This window comes from Protopterus annectens, chromosome 6.part0 (assembly GCF_019279795.1).
Source record: "Protopterus annectens isolate FY-2018-M chromosome 6.part0, PAN1.0, whole genome shotgun sequence".
In the NCBI taxonomy this organism is placed as follows: Eukaryota; Metazoa; Chordata; order Ceratodontiformes; family Protopteridae; genus Protopterus; species Protopterus annectens.
In genome coordinates, this window is record NC_056737.1 from 1,465,126,792 (window position 1) to 1,465,147,815 (window position 21,024).

The following is a 21,024-nucleotide window of genomic DNA, read 5'->3' on the forward strand; positions in this document are numbered from 1 at the left end:
ATTTAAATTCTTGGAGCATGCACGAAGATTTGTTAACTATAGACTGGCATTGCAATTGGGGGCATTAGGTATGTATACAATAGTATCCGGATCGGTTTAGATCTGATGGGGTGCACTTAAGCAAGTTTGGTTTAGACTTGTTTAACATATACATTTAAGTTTATTTCTTGAAGGTTTGGTGAATAGTTCTATGTAGGGAAGCAGAACAGACTGTGCTCAGGCTGGTGGGTGGAGAAGAGGGGCAAGCTTGTCCCTCTTCTGTTCCCCCTCTTGGTGTTGGGGTTGATGTTGATGTAATGATTTGGGGAAATAAAGTGACTGGTAGGATGCTGCTTGACTGATAAATAAGTGAGTGGATGTATGGACGCTGCATGTGGATGATGGTTGACTGATAAAATAAGTGAGCTGAGGTATGGACGCTGCATGTGGATGATGGTTGACTGATAAAATAAGTGAGCGGAGGTATGGATGCTGCTTATTTGGGCAGGATGAGTGGGGTACAGTGCCTTGATGTATGTCATAAGGAATTCTACAAGTTGCGATTGCAAGGTTATTGTTTTATAAATAAATTTGAAATGACGTAATAAAGTTATGTTTAAAATTAATAAAGGTAATTGAATGTCAGTTGGTGTCATATGTATAGTTGAAGGGGACCAGGACAAATGAGGTTGGGGAACAAGCTAATTTGTCCAGGGATATATTTGGTAGGGTATATACAGTTAAGCAGAGTGGGGGATGGGTGTTTTAGGATAGGGATTTAAGGTTAGTGAATAGAGATAGGCTTGTTTAGCTGGAAAAGGAAGGGTTAATTTAATGAGAGGACTATAGGGCAAGTGAGGTATATGTAGGGTGGGACATAGAAATTTATAGGAGTGTAACTGTAAGGATGAATTGCATTTGGTGTGGATTTGTTTCCTGTCCTCTTTTCCCAATTTTATTTTATTTATTTGGTATGCTTTTGAGATGGGTACTGGGTGGAGATGAGCGGCAGGCCTCCCATCTCCTTTGCCCCTTTTTGGTGTTGGGGTTGATGTGGAGAAATAAATTGAGCAGTAGGACTCTGCTTGATTGATAAATAAGTGAGCAGATGTATGGACACTGCTTATGGATGATGCAGGACTGATGAAATAAGTGAGCAGAGGTATGGACGCTGCTTATATGGGCACGGTGAGTGGGGTCCACTGCCCTGATATATGTTATAAGGAATTTTACATGTTGTGATTACAAGGCTAATGTGTTATAAATAGTATCTGAAATGATGTAATAAAGTCACGTTTAAAATGAATGAAGGCTGTTGAATGTCAGTTGGTGTTATGTATATTTTTGAAGGGGACAGGGGCAAAGGTAGTTATCTTGAAAAAAGAAAAATTATAATAAAAATGTCTTTGGCTTTTGTTGAATTCATGCAAGGGACAGGATATAGGGGTTCATAGGTTTTTTCAGTTGTATAACAAAGTCCCCATGGAAGTAGAAAAACTTTCAGAGTCCGGGTAGTTAAACATTTGGGTCTATATCAGAACATTGAAGTATTAAAACTTCGAATGTTCTGATATCAAACACTATTCAGTAAAAGCTAAGAATAGCGAAGCTGCAGAACAGTGAATTCTTTCCTCCGGAGAGAATTCGGTTGGCCGTTTCTGTGGCTTCGCTATTCTTAGCGCTGTGGTGGAAAGTTACGGGTTGGGTTCAGGTAAGTGTGCGATTGTTTGTACGTTAGGGTTAGGGGCAGGTTAAGTGAGTTAGTGTTACGGCGTGGGTTAGGCGTGTGTGCGATAGTGACAGACTTTAAGGTTAGGGGCAGTTTAAGTTAGTTAGGGTTAGGGCGCAGGTTAGGTGAGTGTGCGATAGTGACGGACCTTAGGGTTAGGGTTTGGGTTAAGGTAAGTGGGTAGATAGTAGTGTATGTCTATTTTAGTGTAGCGTTAGATGTAGGAATTTAAGTGTATGTGCGTAGTTGCTGTTTGTTTGATGTGCTTGTGTTCTGTGTATGTTTCGGAGCAGCGAATTTTTTTCCATGGGAAAAAATTTGCTGTTCTGAATGTTCAATATTTTCATGTTTAGATGTTTTGGGACTGATGAAATAGCATTCACTATTTTCATCTTTCAATAACGTGATATAAACGCAAACATTTTAACACGTTCTGACTTCTTTCCCTTCTGGAAAACCATGGATGCTAATGTTATGTGGCCAAATCTATTTCACTGATACTAAAAGCTCTTATGTAGGCATTCACTAAGATGTGTTGTAAGATCACGCTTAATTCCTGACTTGTGACCCTGCTATCTGTATCAAACAATAATAGTTTCCATATATAATAATCTGTTGTGATACTATCTGACTATTTCTTTATGTCCTTCATAAAGGCTGACTAAGAAAATTTTAAGATAATAGATTTGGTGTGTGACTTCCTGCAAAGTTTGAGTTCTGTGTTATGTATTTTTTCTTGAAGTGGCAGTTATGTTGATTATGGGCTCTGTTTTATTCATGTTGTTTGCACTTGAATGGCTGATGAAATTTTAGTGACCCCATATACAAAAATGGGTAAAAGAGGGGACTGATGATGATGCAGACAAAGGTACAGACATTGTAACTAAACTCAATCGTTGAAGTAAAATTCAAAGGTATCAGTCAGAATATTCTGAATCAGAATTCTAAGGTTGATTTCAGTATGCATGTAGCTAAATATCCTCCCCTTACATGTCCTAGCAGTCCGCTGCTCTAGTTATCTTATGACATATTGAACTGTCCCATCAATAAAACCCCATTGCCATACTAAAAATTGCAGTCAACAGGTTTTTGGTATTTTTGCTTTGTCATTATGAGAAGTTTCTAATGTAATGTGGCTTAATGGCTAAGGTGTTTGCCTAACAAACAGAAGGTGCAGGGTCTAAGTCTCACAAGGGATAACTGGCTAGGCTTAAAATGGATTGCAAGGGCAGTTAGCTTAGTACTAAACTATGAACCTATGTTTGTGGGAGGGTGGTGTAATGGTTAAGGTGCTTACCTTAGAAATGCAAGGTGCAGGGTTTGATACTCACAGGGGGTAATTGGCTAGGCTTAAAGTAGTCCATGAGGGCAGTTAACCTAGTAGTAATCTATGAATCTTCACAGATAGTAGAAATGGATCAGAACTCATGTCAAATGTTTGAGAAACTATTTTGGTTATTTAGATTCCCTCAGCTCCTCCTTTCTCCAAGAGGTTTTGTCCTCTGTCTATTCTGTTTATTATGCAGGATGGTATCTCTTTATAGTGCTGATCCTGTTAAGGTGTCAGTGAGCATGCTCTGTTACATCCTATTCACATCTGCTAACTAGTAAGTGTGTATTGCAGACCCTGCTGAATGTTTACACATTATCAAAGAACCTCCATATTCTTTTGGCCTGAAGTATTGGAATAAAACAATGGCATAGTACTCCTTATGAATTATTACCAATTCTCAGTCTTACTGACTGTTTTGTGACTTCATATTTCATTCCCATATCGCAATATTGTTTTTTTTTTTTTTTTTTTAGAAGCTTCTGGTACAAGCTCCCCGCTATTTAGTGAAATGTCCATTGTCATGCCTTTGAAATAAAAGTATAAAATTCTAGTGTTCCTTTATGCTTAATTTCAGATGATCTGATTTAAGGCTTCCTACACAGTCAGAGTGGGATTATAGTTGCCTATTCACTCACTCCCTCAGTTTTGCCACTGATTTCTGTGATATTTGTAAAACGGTGCAAGTCTTTTTCTACCTTTACTTCAGTTTCACTTCATAAAAGTGTAGAAGACCTCTGAGAATGAATTAGGTGTAAAAAAATGAGCATTGTAGTAAAGTACAAAGAGGTATAAAAAAAGAACACCAGAGTATTTGGGAATATCATTATTTATAATATTCCAGTATCTTGGATCAGGTGCAGATCACAATGCTTATCCAATATAAATTGAAGGATATGCAGTACAAGATGAGGGCTACATAATATGAAAGAAAATATCATTAATAATGTGTAAAGGATAAACAGCATGAGATTACTGCAAACTTTAAAAAAATTAATAGAAATTCATGTTATTAACTGAACAAGAGGCTGCAGCTTAGAGGTGCTAAGAATGCTTTTAGCAATTCAGATGGAAACATGGCAAACAACAAAAAGGGATTGTATTTTTAACGTGCTAGGTAGCAATTAGGAGAAATAACATAAGAGCATCACACTATATATTTCTCATTTACAGGACGGATGGACAACTTCATATATACGTTGAAAGTAATGTAGGTGGTAAAGCAGTTGTATAGTCTAACGAATGATTCTATCATCATCATCATCACCATCATCTACCCCCTTTTCCACATTTTCTTCATGGGGTCAGGATGCCATGTTAACGGTTGCCATCTGAGCAATCATGAGTAACAAGTGATTCTGTTAATATTTAAATGTAGTCATCATAGCCAAGTAATAGAAATCAGGCATTTATTTTCATTAATGAATTGGATGGCAATGATTGTCTGAGATGTGATGAATTAAATTATTAGTATATGGCTATATTAATTAGAAAAGTATTTATTCCTGCTTATCCTTATTTGTTTAGTTTTTTTTTAAATCTATTAAAGCATTGGTTTTGTTTTGTAAGGTGAAGTGATCTGATTTCCAGAGCTGCAAAGGCATCTGTTTGTGCCACTCATAACTTGGATAGAGTTAAATATCTGCACCTGTTTGTTGAACACATTTCACAAACTGACCAAATTAACAAGATGTATCTGCCACATCCAGAAGAGTGTACTTTTAGCTTTCATTCAGAAGCATCCAATATCCTGGAATAGGTACTCTACAGACAGCTACCAGTGACAGCATGTTCAGCTATCATGTTAAAGGAATACGTGTTATTAATATCACTGCAAACAAATGCATTAGAACTGTACTGTTGGAACAGGCAATTAAAGAACAAATATCAGTCTACTGTTGAATTATTTTATATAGAAAAACTTTACCAGCATGTCTTCATGGTGCTGTAACCCATCATGTGAATGGCATAATGTAGGATTTTTGCATCTGACCCAGGGATATCTGCAAGGTGTCCGATGAAATACTTCATGACCACTCGACATTCTGTTGCATGATCCAGAAAGCTATAGTTTGTAAACAGTAAGCCTGTTACTAGAATGCACTTTAACAACACGTTAGGTACAGTGTGGTAAAATGTGCATTTCTTGGTATCTTATTGTCATTTAAGTTTTCTGTCTTTAACAAATTTATTTACAGTATGAAATCCCTATGCTTCAAATGAGTGTCTGACATGTGACTCTAAAAAAAGCAAATTTATTTACAGTATGAAATCCCTATGCTTCAAATGAGTGTCTGACAAGTGACTCTAAAAAAGACTGCTTCTGGTTAAACTTCCAGAATATATTATGGACATTTAATTCAAAGGGTAGCAGACAAGCAGATAAAGATAAAATAAATGATGCATAACATTGGAAAACTAATATCTGCTAATTAGATTATAATATTATGATACAGATACTGTTGCACTGTGAATTAAAAGTGACTTTGGGTTAAAAAAGGGAAAACTGTCATTGTCTGTTGTGTGGTGCAGAACAGAGCAGAACATAAATTGAGAATAAAAATAAACACTTCAGTGTGGTAGATAAACTTCAGTTGTGAAGCTTGCAAATTTAGTAAACAGAAATCACTCATCCAGAGGCCAACTGGCCTGCCATACATTTATAGAAGAATACTAGCCTAACTAACTGAAGGGCCATTTTAAGTCTAGCTAATAACCTGAGATCAGAATCAACCTTGTATCTATGAGGTGAAGACCTTAAACATTACACCAAACCCACCCCAAACATGGAAGATAATGGAAAATGAGGTAATAAACAGCCTGAACAGCTAAGATATGTGAACACCATCATTTTATGAATTTTTTTTGTATAATGAACTTTGCCATTAGTTGAAGGTTATGCATGGCATTCTCACTATACTGATTACGAATGCAACTCGGTACCAGACAATTGTTAGTGAATTTGTTAAACATTTTTATTCTGTCAGTATGCCTGAAACAGCTCATAAACTCACCAAATAAACAAGTCATGTCTACCACATGCAGAAGAGTGTACTTTTAGCTGCAGGTTACAACAGACTAGGTCAATGCAGACTAACTAGAATTCTGTAGCTCAACACTGCAGGAATTAATCCAAAATACTATCCTGTCAATAGTAAAGGTGGTCAAAATGTGCTTGTATATACATGAAACTAACTTGAATGCAACAGAAGACAAAGCCATAACTCTCAATTACCAGATTTTAGCAGAATGTCCAGACTTTTGTCTTATATTTTAGGCTTTTATTAACAAATCACTGTGGCTTGAAGACGTTAAATAATGGCAGATATTTTAGTTTCAGACTTAATATCTTTATGAAAATGCAAAGTAACACAAAACCTATTATTCTCATAACTTTCTAAGTTTATAAGAGCAATATATAAAATATGTCACTATTTCTGGTCCTTTGTCCCCACATTATTTTAGGCTATATCCAGATTTCTTGCACTAAAAAATTGACAGGTATATATACAGGACAATCTAAAAGTGACATAGTTAAGGTTCAGGTTATGATAGCTAAAAGTAAATGGAATATGACAGAAGATATATTTGAAAAACAAAAACAGAAGTAATTGCCGGCTAGAAGATTTAAACTAAAAATCACTTCTGTATCAGGCTACCATCAACAGTAGTACAGTATATGTACGCTTTCTTGGCTGTGCAGAAGTACTTTCCTATGACATACCTGTTTTACACTTCAATTCCTTGATCATCTTCCTGAAATCCATTTCTAGCCTGCCAAATCATTATTGGGTTGCCTTTGCAATTAGGTCAAAGGAACAATTTACAACTTTCTCCTGTAGTAAATAATAGCTATTGTAAAAAGTTTACACACTGTAATTAAATCTTACATTGAAAATGTAGCCAGCCAAATGGCAAAGAGTGATAAAGCCATGATTATGAGTTAGGTGTCTTTGAGTAAAACTTGAAAATTAAACACAGCTTAGTAGGTAAATGACACGATAGAGGCTTGTACAAATTAGCGCTTTCTTTCACTTTAATAAAAATGTGAACTTCTTCAGAAACAAGACAATGTGCCCTCCCCATCGCATGTCTTATAAACTTTTTGTATTATTATGTACTTTTTGTAAACAAGTAAGGTCAAAATGGTTTGAAATTCATATTCACATAAGACACTGTCTGACACACTAGTTAAACATATTGGGTACAATGAATGTAACAATTTTTTCAAAAATCAAAATGTTTTTTGTATACATTTGTATTTATACATCATATCACATTATTTTATTTTTATTTTTGTATAAAAAAGTATTGAGAACTTCATGACATCACATCCTGTTTAAAAAGTTTATAAGACATGTGATGGGGAGGGCACATTGTCTTGTTTCTGAAGAAGTTCACGTTTTTATTAAAGTGAAAGAAAGCGCTAAGTTGTACAAGCCTCTATCGTGTCATTTACCTACTAAGCTGTGTTTAATTTTCAAGTTTCAGTCTGCGGCTAGTCCGTTTGTTTTGTCCTTTTCCCAGGTGTCTTTGAGTACTGTTTTGGGTACTTGCTGGAGGTGGCTAGGAGGAAGAAGAATGACAAGTGTCTACCTGCTCGTTTCTACTAGGGGGCGGGTATGGTGGCACAGAAAGGGAGTGGGCATCTCACAAACCCTGATGGAGATATGGGGGTCATGAAGGAAAAGCCATTAATGTAGTGCATGGGTGGGCAAGAAGGATGAACCATCATGGACATGAGGGATTTTCTTCATGGTGCCACTGCATGCCAAACACTGATGACAACTCAGTACATCAGTGGAAGGTAAAGCATAAAGAAACCTCCCTGATAGCCACATTGTGATGGCTATTTTTCTCTGCTCCTCTTGTCCAGTCCTGGGGCCATTCATAGCCCAATGGCTGAGAAATCTTCCAGTCTAGATAAATGATACCCACCTGGCACAGTGACACATCTGGGTATAGCCCAATGTTGTGGACCAGGACAGAAAAAGAGCAATGGGAAAAATCAGGCAACATAAGTCAGCAATAGCTAGGAAAAAGTGTACTGAAACTGTATATTACATAATTTCTCCTAAATGTCTTAAAACAGGACAAGGTAATTAACGCACCTGTTTTACTTATTTAATTAAATTCATAGACAAATATTAGGCAATTAGTCTGCAGACCAATACATGCTTAGCAACTAACCAGACAGTGACCAAAGGTGATAATCAAACCAAGTTATTTTATTTATTTTTATTTTTTTTATTTATTTATTTTACATGTGTATACCGGGAAAGTCCGACTGGACAAAGTGTCCTTTTTAAGCAGAGGCCTGGGGGAAAAATCTCCACATAAAATCTGACTAACATTTACATAAATACAACATCTTGTTAAACAGTAATACAATTTTTTTTTTCTGTGATACAGAGAAGGTAGACAACATATGACAATACAAGGTAAGGCAATTACCTAGAATATAACATTTCAGTTTAACATTTTTCAGTGATTTTAAGTTACAAAAAGAAAACAGTAACAGATTAATATGGTAGTAAGTAAGGTAATTCACCTGCGACAGGGGAATGAATGGAAACTAGTTATGATAGCAGTACTTCTGTATTCGGTGTTTTGGAAAAAAGAAAAAAAAAAACTTGAAGAAGATCCTGGCCCATATATGATAAGAGCTATTTTGGTTAGTGTGTGTTAGAGCAAGAGCATATCCAGGTATTTAGTAAGTATGTTTTAAGAATCTCTTTGAACTTTGTTGTGTTTGAGATTGTTTTCCTATTTAGAGGAAGGGAAATCCAAAGTTTGGCTATGCAGTTAGGATAGAGAGCTTCTCCAGCAGGGTTGTTAGCCTTTGTAATATTTAATAAGCATTTATTGTTAGAATGAAGAACATGGTTGGCAGTGTATGGTTGCAGGAGGTTTAGGAGGGCAGAGGTTCTGTCTGGGTGACAGAGTAGCAGATGAGTCACGGAAAGTTGGTTATAAGCTAGAAGGTTGGGGAGTTGCAACCAGTACAGCTTTTAAAGAGATGTGCAATGGTGAGTTCTAAAAGATGAATCTGAGGCAAACTTAGCAATTTTATTGTAACTGGCATCAGGTTTGCTTAAATCTGTTGTCTTGATATTGGTAAGAATGGGTGAAGTTTAGAGAAGAGTTGAGATTAGGTGAGTTCTAGCAATTATGGCTTTTGTGGTATTTTTGAGGAATTTTTTGTGTCTATACAGTGATCCCAACTTTTTAACTTTTTTTATTATGTGGGATATGTGAATGTCGAATTTCAAGTTGTTATCAATGATCACTCCAAGAGGCTTGGTGTGGGATACTGGGAGAATGATTGTGTTATTTGCTGATGCCATAGTAAATGATAAGCTAGGATCATTAGATCGTGTGGGGTAGGATAGCATAAGTTTAGTCTTGCTGGGGTTAAGAATAAGTTGAGCATCAGATACCAATGATTCAACCTCAAGGAATGACTGCTTTGTTGGGTGATATCTTGTAAGTGACGGGAGTGTGGGGACAGCGCAAATTAGGGTAGAATCATCAGCATATTGCACCAGGGATGCATGTGAAGTGGCAGATTGAAGACTGTTAGTGAATAAAGTGAAGGGGAGGGACCCAGGATGGAACCCTGGGGAACACCTAGGGTAACTGACAGAAGAGGAAAGATGTTTTGCTGCCATCTAGCTGCTTGTTGACACCCACTAGGTAATCTTGGAACCAGTTAATGGCAGCATGGCTAAGGTTAAGATTAGAGGGAACAACTAAGAGTTTTTTTATGAGAAACAGTGTCAAAAATCTTAGATGGGTCAAGAAATAATAATAAGAAACTAGATTGCCTTCATTCCTTAAATGGTTAACTGTGTTAGTAAATGTCATCAGTGCTGTTGTAGTGCTATGATTTAGTCAAAAACCATGCTGTGTATTAGAAAGGAGATTATTGTTTAAGAGACAGTACAGTGGCTGAGAGTTAACACATCTTTCTAGAATTTTGGATAAGGGAGATAAGACTGAAATAGGGTGATGGTTAGATAGCTCATTTGATATACCACCTTTATGTAATGGGATAATGTGAGATATTTTCCATATGGATAGGACCGTTTATTTTGAAATGGAATGATTAATTAGTATAGAGATAGGGTAGCAAATGGCATCGGCAGCTATTTTTTAGGAATTTGGCTGGTATTTGGTCAGTGGCTAATGTTGCTTTGAGTTTTTTTTAGATATTTTTTGATAGTATCTATGGAAACAGATTGAAAAGAAAAGGTATTATTGCTTGGTGTAGTTTCTAGAGTGGGTGAAGTGGGTGCAAGGCTATTGGTCTTTGTAATGGCCAAAATGGATTTGGTGAAATGTTTATTTAATGGTGATTCTATACTTTCATTTGAGTTATTAGTTGATGGAGATGGTCTGTTTGGCCAGTATGTAACACTTTTTAAATAACAGACCAGAATTTTTGTGGATCCTTTTTGATATTTGGTTTGACTAGTGGTGAAATGGTTAATTTTATCCTGTCTAATTTGTTTTTTAGTTCAAGATAAGCCTGTTTGTTTATTTGGGTTTTATTGTTGGTCCATTTGTCTCAAGCTTTATCTCTCATTCTTTAATAATGCTCTTGTTGCCTTGGTTAACCAAGGGCCATGGTTGGCTTTTATTCATATAGCCCTGGGAGGGGCGGGATCATCCAGCATCCTAAGTAAGGTCGTATTAAAGAACTGACCTGCTTCCTATAGAGATAGTAATTGATAGGTTACCAATTACAGTGTTTAGGATGGATTTGAAGTCTGTAGGGGAGAAGTTTATTTTATTACTGATCTAATGATAAGTATTGGGTTTAGATGGGTTTATGCATTGTCTGAAAAGATAGGTTGTATAATGATCACTAAAGGTGTCAGGAAGGCAACCTGATAGTAGAGAGAGGGTAGTTTATTAGTTACAGTTCAGTCGAGGATAGACTGTTTTCCATATGATTTATCAATTCTGGTAGCAGACTTTATTAGCTGGGAAAAGCCATGAAGATTTATATGGTAGGTTGGTCTGGGGTTATCACATGTATTCCATTCTATATTGAGGTCTCCTAAGATAATGGTTTCCTGTGGCAATGTATAAGATGTCCACTGGCGAATTTGTTCAACTGTGTTGAGATTTTTCCCTGGGGGAATGTATGTTGCTATTATATTTGGATTTTTCTTGGGGTTGATTATTAGTTTAGAAAAAAGCATTTCAGCAGTGCTAAATTAAGGGGTACTTAGTTTGTTAGAAATTAAGTTGAGGTTATTTTTGAACAAAATAGCTATCCCACCACTTTTTTTCTTTTCCCTGTCCAGCCTAAGGATATTGTATCCAAGATGTAGTATTTCATTATTGGGGATGTCAGGTTTTAGACAGATTTCTGTCACTATTGCAATGACTGGTGAGTAAAGACCTATGGTTGCATGGAATTCATGAATCTTGTTAAGAATACTTCTAATGTTAATATGGAGTATTAGTAGGTCAGTTCCTTTTCTGGTGATTTTGAAGAGGCTTTGAGGTAGAGCTGTGGATTGGGAGTTTGAATTTGTTATATTTCTGATGGGTCCAGGGTTAGGGTGCATGTCTTCACTAAGAGTTAGCTGAGTTGCTATGTATGTGATAAATTTTAAAAATTTTATTAGTGTATCATGTAGTGTGTCATATATGTATGTGATACATTTTAAGAATTTTGTAATTAGTGTATCATGTCTAATTGAAATAGTTGGGGAAGTATTAAAAGTGACAATATGGTTTGTAGTTTGAGTTAAAATATTGGTATTGAAAATAGATGAAGCTATTAGGATGGAGCTGTAAATATTCTGATAAGGGGGTGGCAATGGGGTAGGATAAGTGGTGAACAGGTGATTGAGAATGGTATGATAAGAAGTATAGTGGGCAGAGACTGTGAGTATACTCAAGAGAATAGAGTATTAGACTGTCATATTGTTAGAAGACCTGGTAATGAGTTTGATATAGTAGAAATGAAGTTGGGTGTTAGGTAAAGTGTTAATGGTTATTGACTGGATAATTGATGTAAAGGGAGTGGCTAAGTAAGTTTAAAATGTATGTGTAGTGGGGGTGTGTGGGAATTGGTGGTAGGGTAAGAGAACAGAGTGAGCCCAAGCATAGCGAAGGGTGAACGGAGCGGATTGAAACTGTGCATCAAGTGCGGTTGTCCAGTAAGCAAACAGAAAATAGGCTGTTCAGTAAGCAAACAGAAAACAATCATCAAAACCAAGACAGCCAGTCAATCAAGCATGCCCCAGGTCAGTGCTCCTACAAAGGTATAATGGTATCCCTTCATACACAGACTTCAGTGGCATTTAAAATAGTCTTAGTCCTAATTACCTTATACTAGTGTGTTGCAGGCTTTGGGAAGAGGGGCAGCCCAGTTCAAAATGTCTGATCTAGTGCATTCACACTACCTTTTGTGAAAAAGAAGAAGATCTAGTTGCTACAGAAATGCTAAGTAGTGAAGGGAGTTAGAAACTAACACACACTACAGTCTTTCTTCACTTTAAGTCTGGTTGCTGTGTTTATCATTGTAGGAATGCTTCTAGTATTGGTACGGTATGGGAAAGCAGTGTTATTGGACTATAAAGAAAAAAAGACATGCAGAATTTAGAGAAAGGATGTATTGATTAGACAGAGATTTCAGTGCTGTACCAAATTGCTAAGTTTCTATGTGCACTGTTGCTGCCTATTGTAGCTAAGATATAACTACAATTTACACAAAGTTATAATCAAAGTAGAACATCATAAGATGTGACTTACAACCTAAGTAATGATTATACAGGACGCAACGCTTAGCACACTGATATATGCAACTAGTTCAGCATATGTAAAGTCTAATACACTGCAGCATCAGCAACACATTAATCTAGCAATAATGCAACCGCCTATGCAGTGACCAGCACATATATTTCTAGTCAAGTATGTAGCTATAATATCAGCTAACAAGACATTCAGTTAAGTTCTAAACAAAAGACTATACAATGGCAAAACAGTAGTCAGAATATGTCTATCTAACTTTACAAGCTTATAACCACCTTATACAGATGACCTCATAGCTTTTGCATAAAGAAAAAAAGTTTACCTATTAAACTGCTTACCCACTCTTATGCTTTCTTACATAGCTTGGCTAATTACAGAGCACAGGATTACAGTCTTTACTTACATAGCGTGCACACGAGTATCGGGACCCTGGGGATCCTATTCTACCACTAATGTAGTTAATTAAAAATGGCACCCTTGACTGTTTGGGATCTGTCTACTACATCCAATCAAAAAACTTTAATCAATACACAGATAAACATGGTGCTAGGTTATATTTTGGATCTTAAACTCAACAGTTTATTTTTATTTATTTATTTTTTATTTATTTTACATTTGTTAACTGGGATGGTCCGACTGGATGAGGTCCATTTACAGCAGAGGCCCATGGAGAAAAGCTCCACTTAATTAATACAACAGACAATGATAATAATATATAATGTAAAGTAAAGACTTTGTTATTGAGCAGTATTTTGTGCATAATAGAACAGTACGCAAAGAAAGATCATAACAGCAGTATATACAAGTAAACATTAAGTTAGTCATCAGAATATACAGACAGAGATCACAACAACATTTGCAAATGTCAAGGGATATCATTTGTTGCTTCCATTTTTAGCGAGGGTCTGATAATTGGAGAGAAGAGAGAAAGATGGTGGTAGCATACGCTAGGATTAAATAACACACGGACATAGCCAAGAGCTAATAAGATGAGCCTTAAGGGAGTTTTTGAATTGTTTGGTATTATGTGCAGAAGTCACCGAGGGAAGGAGATTATTCCAACTTTTTGCTATACTGTGAGAAAATAGAGCTTTACCTGCTGTGTTGTTGGCTGTGGAGATAGAGAGGAGTGATTTGTTGGCAGAGCAGAGTGGTCGATTTGGAATGTAGCTAGTCAGTAGTTCCTGAAGGGCTGACGTTTTTTCAGGATATTTTAGGTTGTTATAAGTTGTGACTAGTTGGTGGTAGATTAATAACTGTGGGAGCTCAAGCCACTGAAGTTGCCTAAGAGGTATAGAATGAACCTCAGCAGAGATTCCTTCAAACACAGGGAAAGCATTCCTAAAAAACATGAATTTTCATTGGCATATTTACTATCTTGCGCATATAAATAGCTTTTACAAAAGGCGCACAAGAATGTCCTAAAGATCTTGCAGAATTGTAATATTAGTAAAACTAAGGAGGCCATTTTATTCCAATTGATTCATTACATAAAAGAAAAGCGCTTACCTGCAGTCTAATGCAGTGGCAGACTGTGGCATTTAGTGAACTCTTATTAAGACTGAACTGAGACACACTGAACAAAGACACACGGGTAACAGAACCTGTTATGCAATACATACACTCTAGAACATGCAAGTTATACTACAGTTGCAGAAACTGGACTTAGCCTTCTACACAAAAGGTTTTTGGTGATGGCGTTTGAACCTCAGCAGAGATTGCTTCAAAGTCTTTAGATAAAATTAATGTTAATAGGTATATGTGGAAATTTGACAATCAGGATGCATTCAACAATGAGGAGCAGACAAAAAGGTGCTGGCAAAGAATGAATTTCCTGCAACATTACTAGAATGCTTATTAATACTTTAAAAGCATACCTCTCAACTGTACTGATTTACACAGAATGTCCAGACTTTTTACACATATTTTTGGTCTATTCCTCATAAAAATTGTGTTTTTTGACAAATCACTGGAATGATCTGAGGATTAAAGCACTAAATAATGAGATGCATTTGAGTTTCAGACTTCATATCCTTCAAAAAATGCATGCTAACACAAATCATGTTATTCTAGTGACTTTTTAAGTTTGTAAGAGTAACTTTTAAAATGTGTCCCTATTTTTTGACCTTTGTTCCCCCATTATGTCAGGCTTTGTCCAGATTTCTTGCACTAAGAGGATGAGAGGTATGTCTAAAATATCTGCTTTCTGTACAGAGTGAATATATACCAGTTTGGTTTAAACAAGCCGAGGTCACTTAAAATAACCATCAGCCACTAATCTACATCAAGGCTTGTCCTTTGGCATGAGCGCATCAACTGATTCTTGCTTCATTTAAATTGTAACATTACATGCTCAATTCAGAATGTCCTATACGTGACAGTACTTCATGACTGTAAAAAGGGAATGTACTTATATCATATATTTCCTGTTTTGTAAAGATCAGAGAGATTAAGAATGCTAGTACACCCCCTTTAACCTTGTCACTTCCTCTATTATTATATTAAGGTGAAGTACAACAGTGAATGGCTCCACAATCATCCTTCCTCTGACAACATTACTCCACTTTAGCTCCATTTCTGAATATATGTCAGCAGTACCCAAAGCAGACTTTCAAGTACTCTCTCCTTTGGCAACCGCATACTATTTTAAAATCATTTATGTCAAATGAATCAGAAAGCATATCTTTGGCTGCATTTTCATATTTAAATAATTGCACCTGTTTGTGGTGATAATGGAGAACACTTAACTGAAATAGTTTCTGTGTAACAGTTGTATTACGGCAGAAGTGCAGTTGTACACATACATGTTGCTGTCATAACATTTTAAATCACTATCGCAAATACACTATTTCGGTCCAGTGTTCTCCATTTTTGCCAGGCTGACAGGTACTATACTTTGTAGATTTGTTGGATATACTTCAGCATAAATTATTTGATTTGAACTGTTATATTTGCAAATCTTAAATAACTTTCCCCCAGAATTTAGAAGTTACAGATACAAAGCTTATTGGTGGTTGAGGTTACAATCTTTTATTTTTGTGCACACCTCTCCAAGTATACCACTGAACTATTTTGGCTTTGTCTCAAAATGTTGCTCTTTCTCTCCTATTTAATTATCTGGGAGTAAACGTGGGAATTTTACTTGAATAACAGCAATAATTATTTATACACTAATTAAGATTATCTTACTTTTGCAACTTTTCAAGATAAAAGTATTAATATTTTACAAAGTGTCTTTGTTTCTGGAGTCAAAAGGTTAAGTGATATGTAATAACGGAGATCACCAGACTGAACATAACTCGTGCTCGTATTCGTAGACGCAAGTTATGCTCAGTTCAGTGTTTCCCATTATCACCATAATTGCTGCTAGTCTGATATATCTGGCTGCTGTCAGCAGTGCTACACTCAATAGTGTAAGCCCTATCAGTTCAAAACATCAAGTAATTCAAACAGAAAAATGCAATCTACAGCAGTTACTGTTATATTAAGTCCAAGGTCACGGCGCCTTAGAGTAGGGAGAATGCTCTTGTGATGTTGCATTCTTCGATTGATACATGCAACTTCAATGGGTTTAACTGTAGTTGATTTTCCCTTTCCAAACACAGTCATATTCAGTTTACACCGTGCATCCCATTGTTTATTCTTAGAAATTGTTCTAGCTGTTATTGTTGTATATAATGTGCTCCAAACTACTTATATTTTATTGTAGTAAAATAATTATTGCATTGTTTATGTGCCTGTGCATTTTTAATCTGCTCCCTTGCCAAATGGCCTGGGACATGATGGAAAACAGTGTATATACCAGACTACCTACCTGGCTTACAAATAAATAAGCAAATAAACAAATAAATGAATAGGTACGACATAAGGTGTTCCACTTTTTATACTTTGTGTTAATATGTTTTTTTCTGTACATCACAGCATATTCTCTTAACTGTTCTTGTCAGAGTTTGGCAATAGACCTATATACAAAGTGATGAGGGCTTTTTTTTTCTGTTTCATTTGCAGCATCACACATTCACTGACAATTTAAATCATACTGTATGCATGCAATGTACCTCTTAAGTTGCAAATCTTTACCCTTTATACAAGATTTTTAATTGTAGCTATAAAATAAAGCATTGATCTTGAACACAAGGAAAATGTATGATACTTTTGATCATGAGATAGAAATAAAGGGTGGAAATGGATTTTTTTACCTTGCTTGGATCCAGGGGAAAATCTGAATTGACAAGGTTCCCATCACTATGATCTGGTCTCACTTCATACATGTTATATGAAGGGTTTCCAATTTCAACATTCATTCCTCCATTTGTTATAGGCTGCCTTTGCACTTGTTTTGTCCTAAAAACAATATTGTTTTATGAACTCTGATGATATCAGAATATATTCAAAGTATGCATTCAAAGTATTCAATAACAGAAAGTCATGTTAAGCTGACATGCTATATAAAGGTGATGCATTAGGCAACTGTTAAAAGGATGAAGAAATTTCCCTGGAGTACTGAGAATACAGAAAAGTACAAAGATTGCTTCTGAAAGTTCAACATTTTTCTTTTTTTGTATTGACAAAGAATTATTATGAGCAATCCCCATATAATGCCTCTTGCATTAGTGACATTCACTCTGTTTGGCATTTTGAGCTGTCAGCAATCAAAATCTTTACTAAAAATGCTGCTATAACATGCAACTTAGTTACCTTCTTCTTCTTTTACAAAGAAGCACGCTCACTGCTAATGTTGTAACCAGGATTACCAACAGAATAAGAGGAACAATGATTGCTATGCTTCCTACAACAAAAGGAAAGAGTCAGTGGTAAATATGAAACATTATGAGTTCCATAAGAATATCAAAAACATATATTGTATCAGCTGACATAATGGCCACCAAATAAAAATATGATTAATAATTCTGTTTCTCTGCTATGACTTTTTTATGCATATTTTAAATATAGCATATGATAATATTTATGGAACAGAACAGTCCAAAAGATATAACTGTTAAAAATCTGAAGAAGTACCTATAGCTGTCAATATTTTACCAGTGCTCTCCCAAGCCCATATTTAAAAATAAATACATACATAAATAGACAGATGGAGAGATAAACAAACAAAACAACACAAATAAAGAACGACAGAAAGAAAGAAAAAAGATTGGCTTCTTGCAAATATTTGTGCATCTCTTTCTATTCCCCTGAAAACATTGATCAGGGCCCATGCTGAATCGACTATAGTTTTTTTTTTTTCTCTCTTTCAGTAAACATATTAACAACTGATAAGCCCATCTTGCAGACTTGTGTACAGCTGATAACTACCATAAATACAAACAATCACTGCTGACCCACGAAACCTCATGTTGGACAAGAATCTTGAAATTATTCACATATGGCTTACGGATAAGCGTGTTGCAGTTGTCTTTAGTGAAATCAAAGTTAGGTCACTTTGATGTTATTCAAAATTTTTCTTTGCTGACTTAAATGGAAGAAGACACAAGTCTTCTTGCAAAACATATATAATGTCAGGTAGTTCAAGGATCTGGGCCTCTAGCTTGATTTATCATGATTTTTTTTGTCCAGATATACAGAAAAACAAATCATGAATAGGTCTCCTTGATGCTATACACAATGACAGTTAGAAAAGCACTTGGCAAATGTGGAATATGTCTACCAATTCTGACATATGAACTTCATATACCGAAATTGCAACTTTGTGAAATGTTTGACACCTAACTCCATTAACTTTCATGTATGACCACACAAATACACACACACACACATTTTATATACATAAATACAAATAAATGGTTGCAGGTCTTTTTTGATCCTGGAATTTTTGATGGCAGGAGGTATAGTGGGTTCAGGGAATTTTCCCAGCAGTTGTGCAATTTCAGAGTGTATATGTATATATATATATATATATATATATATATATATATATATATATATATATATATGTATACAATTACCTGGTGATGGTGATGTTGGTGTGCGGTGGGACTTGACCACATGCAAAAAAATATATATTTTTTATTTTGATCATTTTAGATTTGATCTGAAATAACTGTTTTTTCATGTGTGTGTGTGTGTGTGTGTGTGTGTTTATATATAAAGATATATATATATATATATATATATATATATATATATATATATATATATATATATATTTATACTGTATATACATATATATATATATATATTTATATACATACAGTAGTTTACTATCACATGTTCGTTTGTCTTTTAGACGAACGAACTATGTGCGAAAACCAGATAGCAGAACCTTTAGGCCGATCACTGGAGTGCCAAAGCTGACAAGAGCGAATGGCCGCTGTTGTCAGCTCCAACACTGTGGTGCAAATAGTTGGATGGGGAAATGTACCCTTACCCTCACTGTAGTGCAATCTCCAAGTTTGTATATATAAGTAGGGGGAGTGTGCGGGGTGCAGGGGGGCTTGCCCCCTTGCACAAAACAGTTGTATGTTGGGTGGATAGGAGCATTTCAGTGTTGTCGACATTTTTGAAATTCGACTGCATTGAAATACTTGGTTCGACATTGACACTGTTCAGTGTACAGATTTCTCAACATTTGGTTCACACATCTGTACATTCGAACAATGTCAATTCGAACACGTGATAGTAAACCATATACAGTATATGTGTGTGTGTGTGAGTGTGTGTGTGTGTGTGTGTGTGTGTGTGTGTGTGTGTGTGTGTGTGTGTGTGTGTGTGTGTGTGTGTGTAGATCTACTGAAATAAATCTATACATCTGTAGCACTAAAACAGTAAACTGCAATAGGTTGAAAAAAAAAGAATGACACCTCAGACCATGCAAATAAAAACTGCTGTTTTCTGGCTGTAAAGCAAGCACTCCTGCTTTCTGTACACCCCACTGATAATTTGCATGTTCCCCAAACTTAGAGATTGTTGGTCTTGCACAGTACAGATATCATTGTTTGGGAGTTTCAATTAATAACAGAGCTCATATATATGCGCGCGCATGTGTGTGTGTGTGTGTGTGTGTGTGTGTGTGTGTGTGTGTGTGTGTGTGTGTGTGTGTGTGTGTGTGTGTGTGTGTGTGTGTGTGTGTGTGTGTGTGTGTGTGTGTGTGTGTGTGTGTGTGTGTTTGTGTGTGTGTGTGTGTGCGTGTTTGTGGACAGGTGCAAGAGTGAGTGTGTCTTTAAAAGTGTCTTTCTCTATTTCTCTCTCACTCTCTCTAATAATCTGATGTATCTGTGTAGAAAGGCGTAGCTGTATGGTATAATTTAACAAAAAAAAGAAAGGAAAACAGAAGATATTCAAAAAGAAAAACATATGATGGCAGAAGAAGGGGGAGTACTACAAAGGAGATAGGAGTGAGAAGAAGTTAAGGAGATTGTGGTGTGGTGTAGGGTTTGATTAAGAAAGCATTGACCTTAAAACGGATGAAGGGTCTGCAGCAGAATGAGGGTTTTTTTAGATAAGAATATCTGACTGAGAGATTATAATGGGTCTGCATGCCACATGAGAAGAGAAAGAGGTGTTAATGGAAGGGGAAACAGGAGGACAGGAGACAGGAAGAGTGAGAGAACATCAAGTTTTAAGGGAGGGATTAGGAGGACATAGACAGACGTAAAGAGAGAAGTTGAGTTAAATGGTTTGTGAGTTACCTCACCTCACATACTCTTGTTTGGGACAAAGTTTTAATTTTAATTTGTTTACAGATAGGATCATGACACTGGGATTTGGAGAAGCTTGGGAAATAGTTGTCTGGATAAATAATAATGCTAGTGTTGTATATGGGATTACTGCCATTAAACTTGATATCACTTAGTGTGGGACTCAACACTCTGGGCGTCCTACACCTTAATAAATGTATATTTCATCCATCCTCAACTCCTTTTTGGGTCAGTGTGTCACTTCAGCAGTGAGAATCATTTCAAGCCAAGGTTTACACAGCTGTGTGGCTAGCCCTGCCACAGCAGTTCATTCATACCACAAACTCACATAGTCTCACCTATGGCCATTTCAGAGTGTTTAATCTACCTACTGCATGCCTTTGGAATGTAGGAGGAAACCGGAGGACCTGGAGGATACCCACATGACCACAGTTAGGACATGCATACTCCGCACAGAAGGCACACCAGCCAAGAATCAAACCAGAAAATTCTTGTTCTGAAGTAACAACGCTAACCACTGTACCACTGCAGCCACCCAATAGATGTTTATTAATTTC

The 21,024-nt window shown here is 36.2% G+C and overlaps 1 protein-coding gene across 1 annotated transcript in view; it reads right to left on the reverse strand.

Annotated features, from left to right (window-relative positions):
- The window catches only part of LRP1B (LDL receptor related protein 1B), a gene marked incomplete at its 5' end in the record, with an annotated part of 5,941,474 nt that overhangs the window by 121,553 nt on the left and 5,798,897 nt on the right, over window positions 1-21,024 (reverse strand). Inside the window, 3 exons of the mRNA XM_044073672.1 lie at window positions 4,966-5,103; window positions 17,012-17,156; window positions 17,511-17,601. Of these exons, the coding sequence (XP_043929607.1) occupies window positions 4,966-5,103; window positions 17,012-17,156; window positions 17,511-17,601 (374 nt within the window). The remainder of the gene's footprint in view (window positions 1-4,965; window positions 5,104-17,011; window positions 17,157-17,510; window positions 17,602-21,024) is intronic.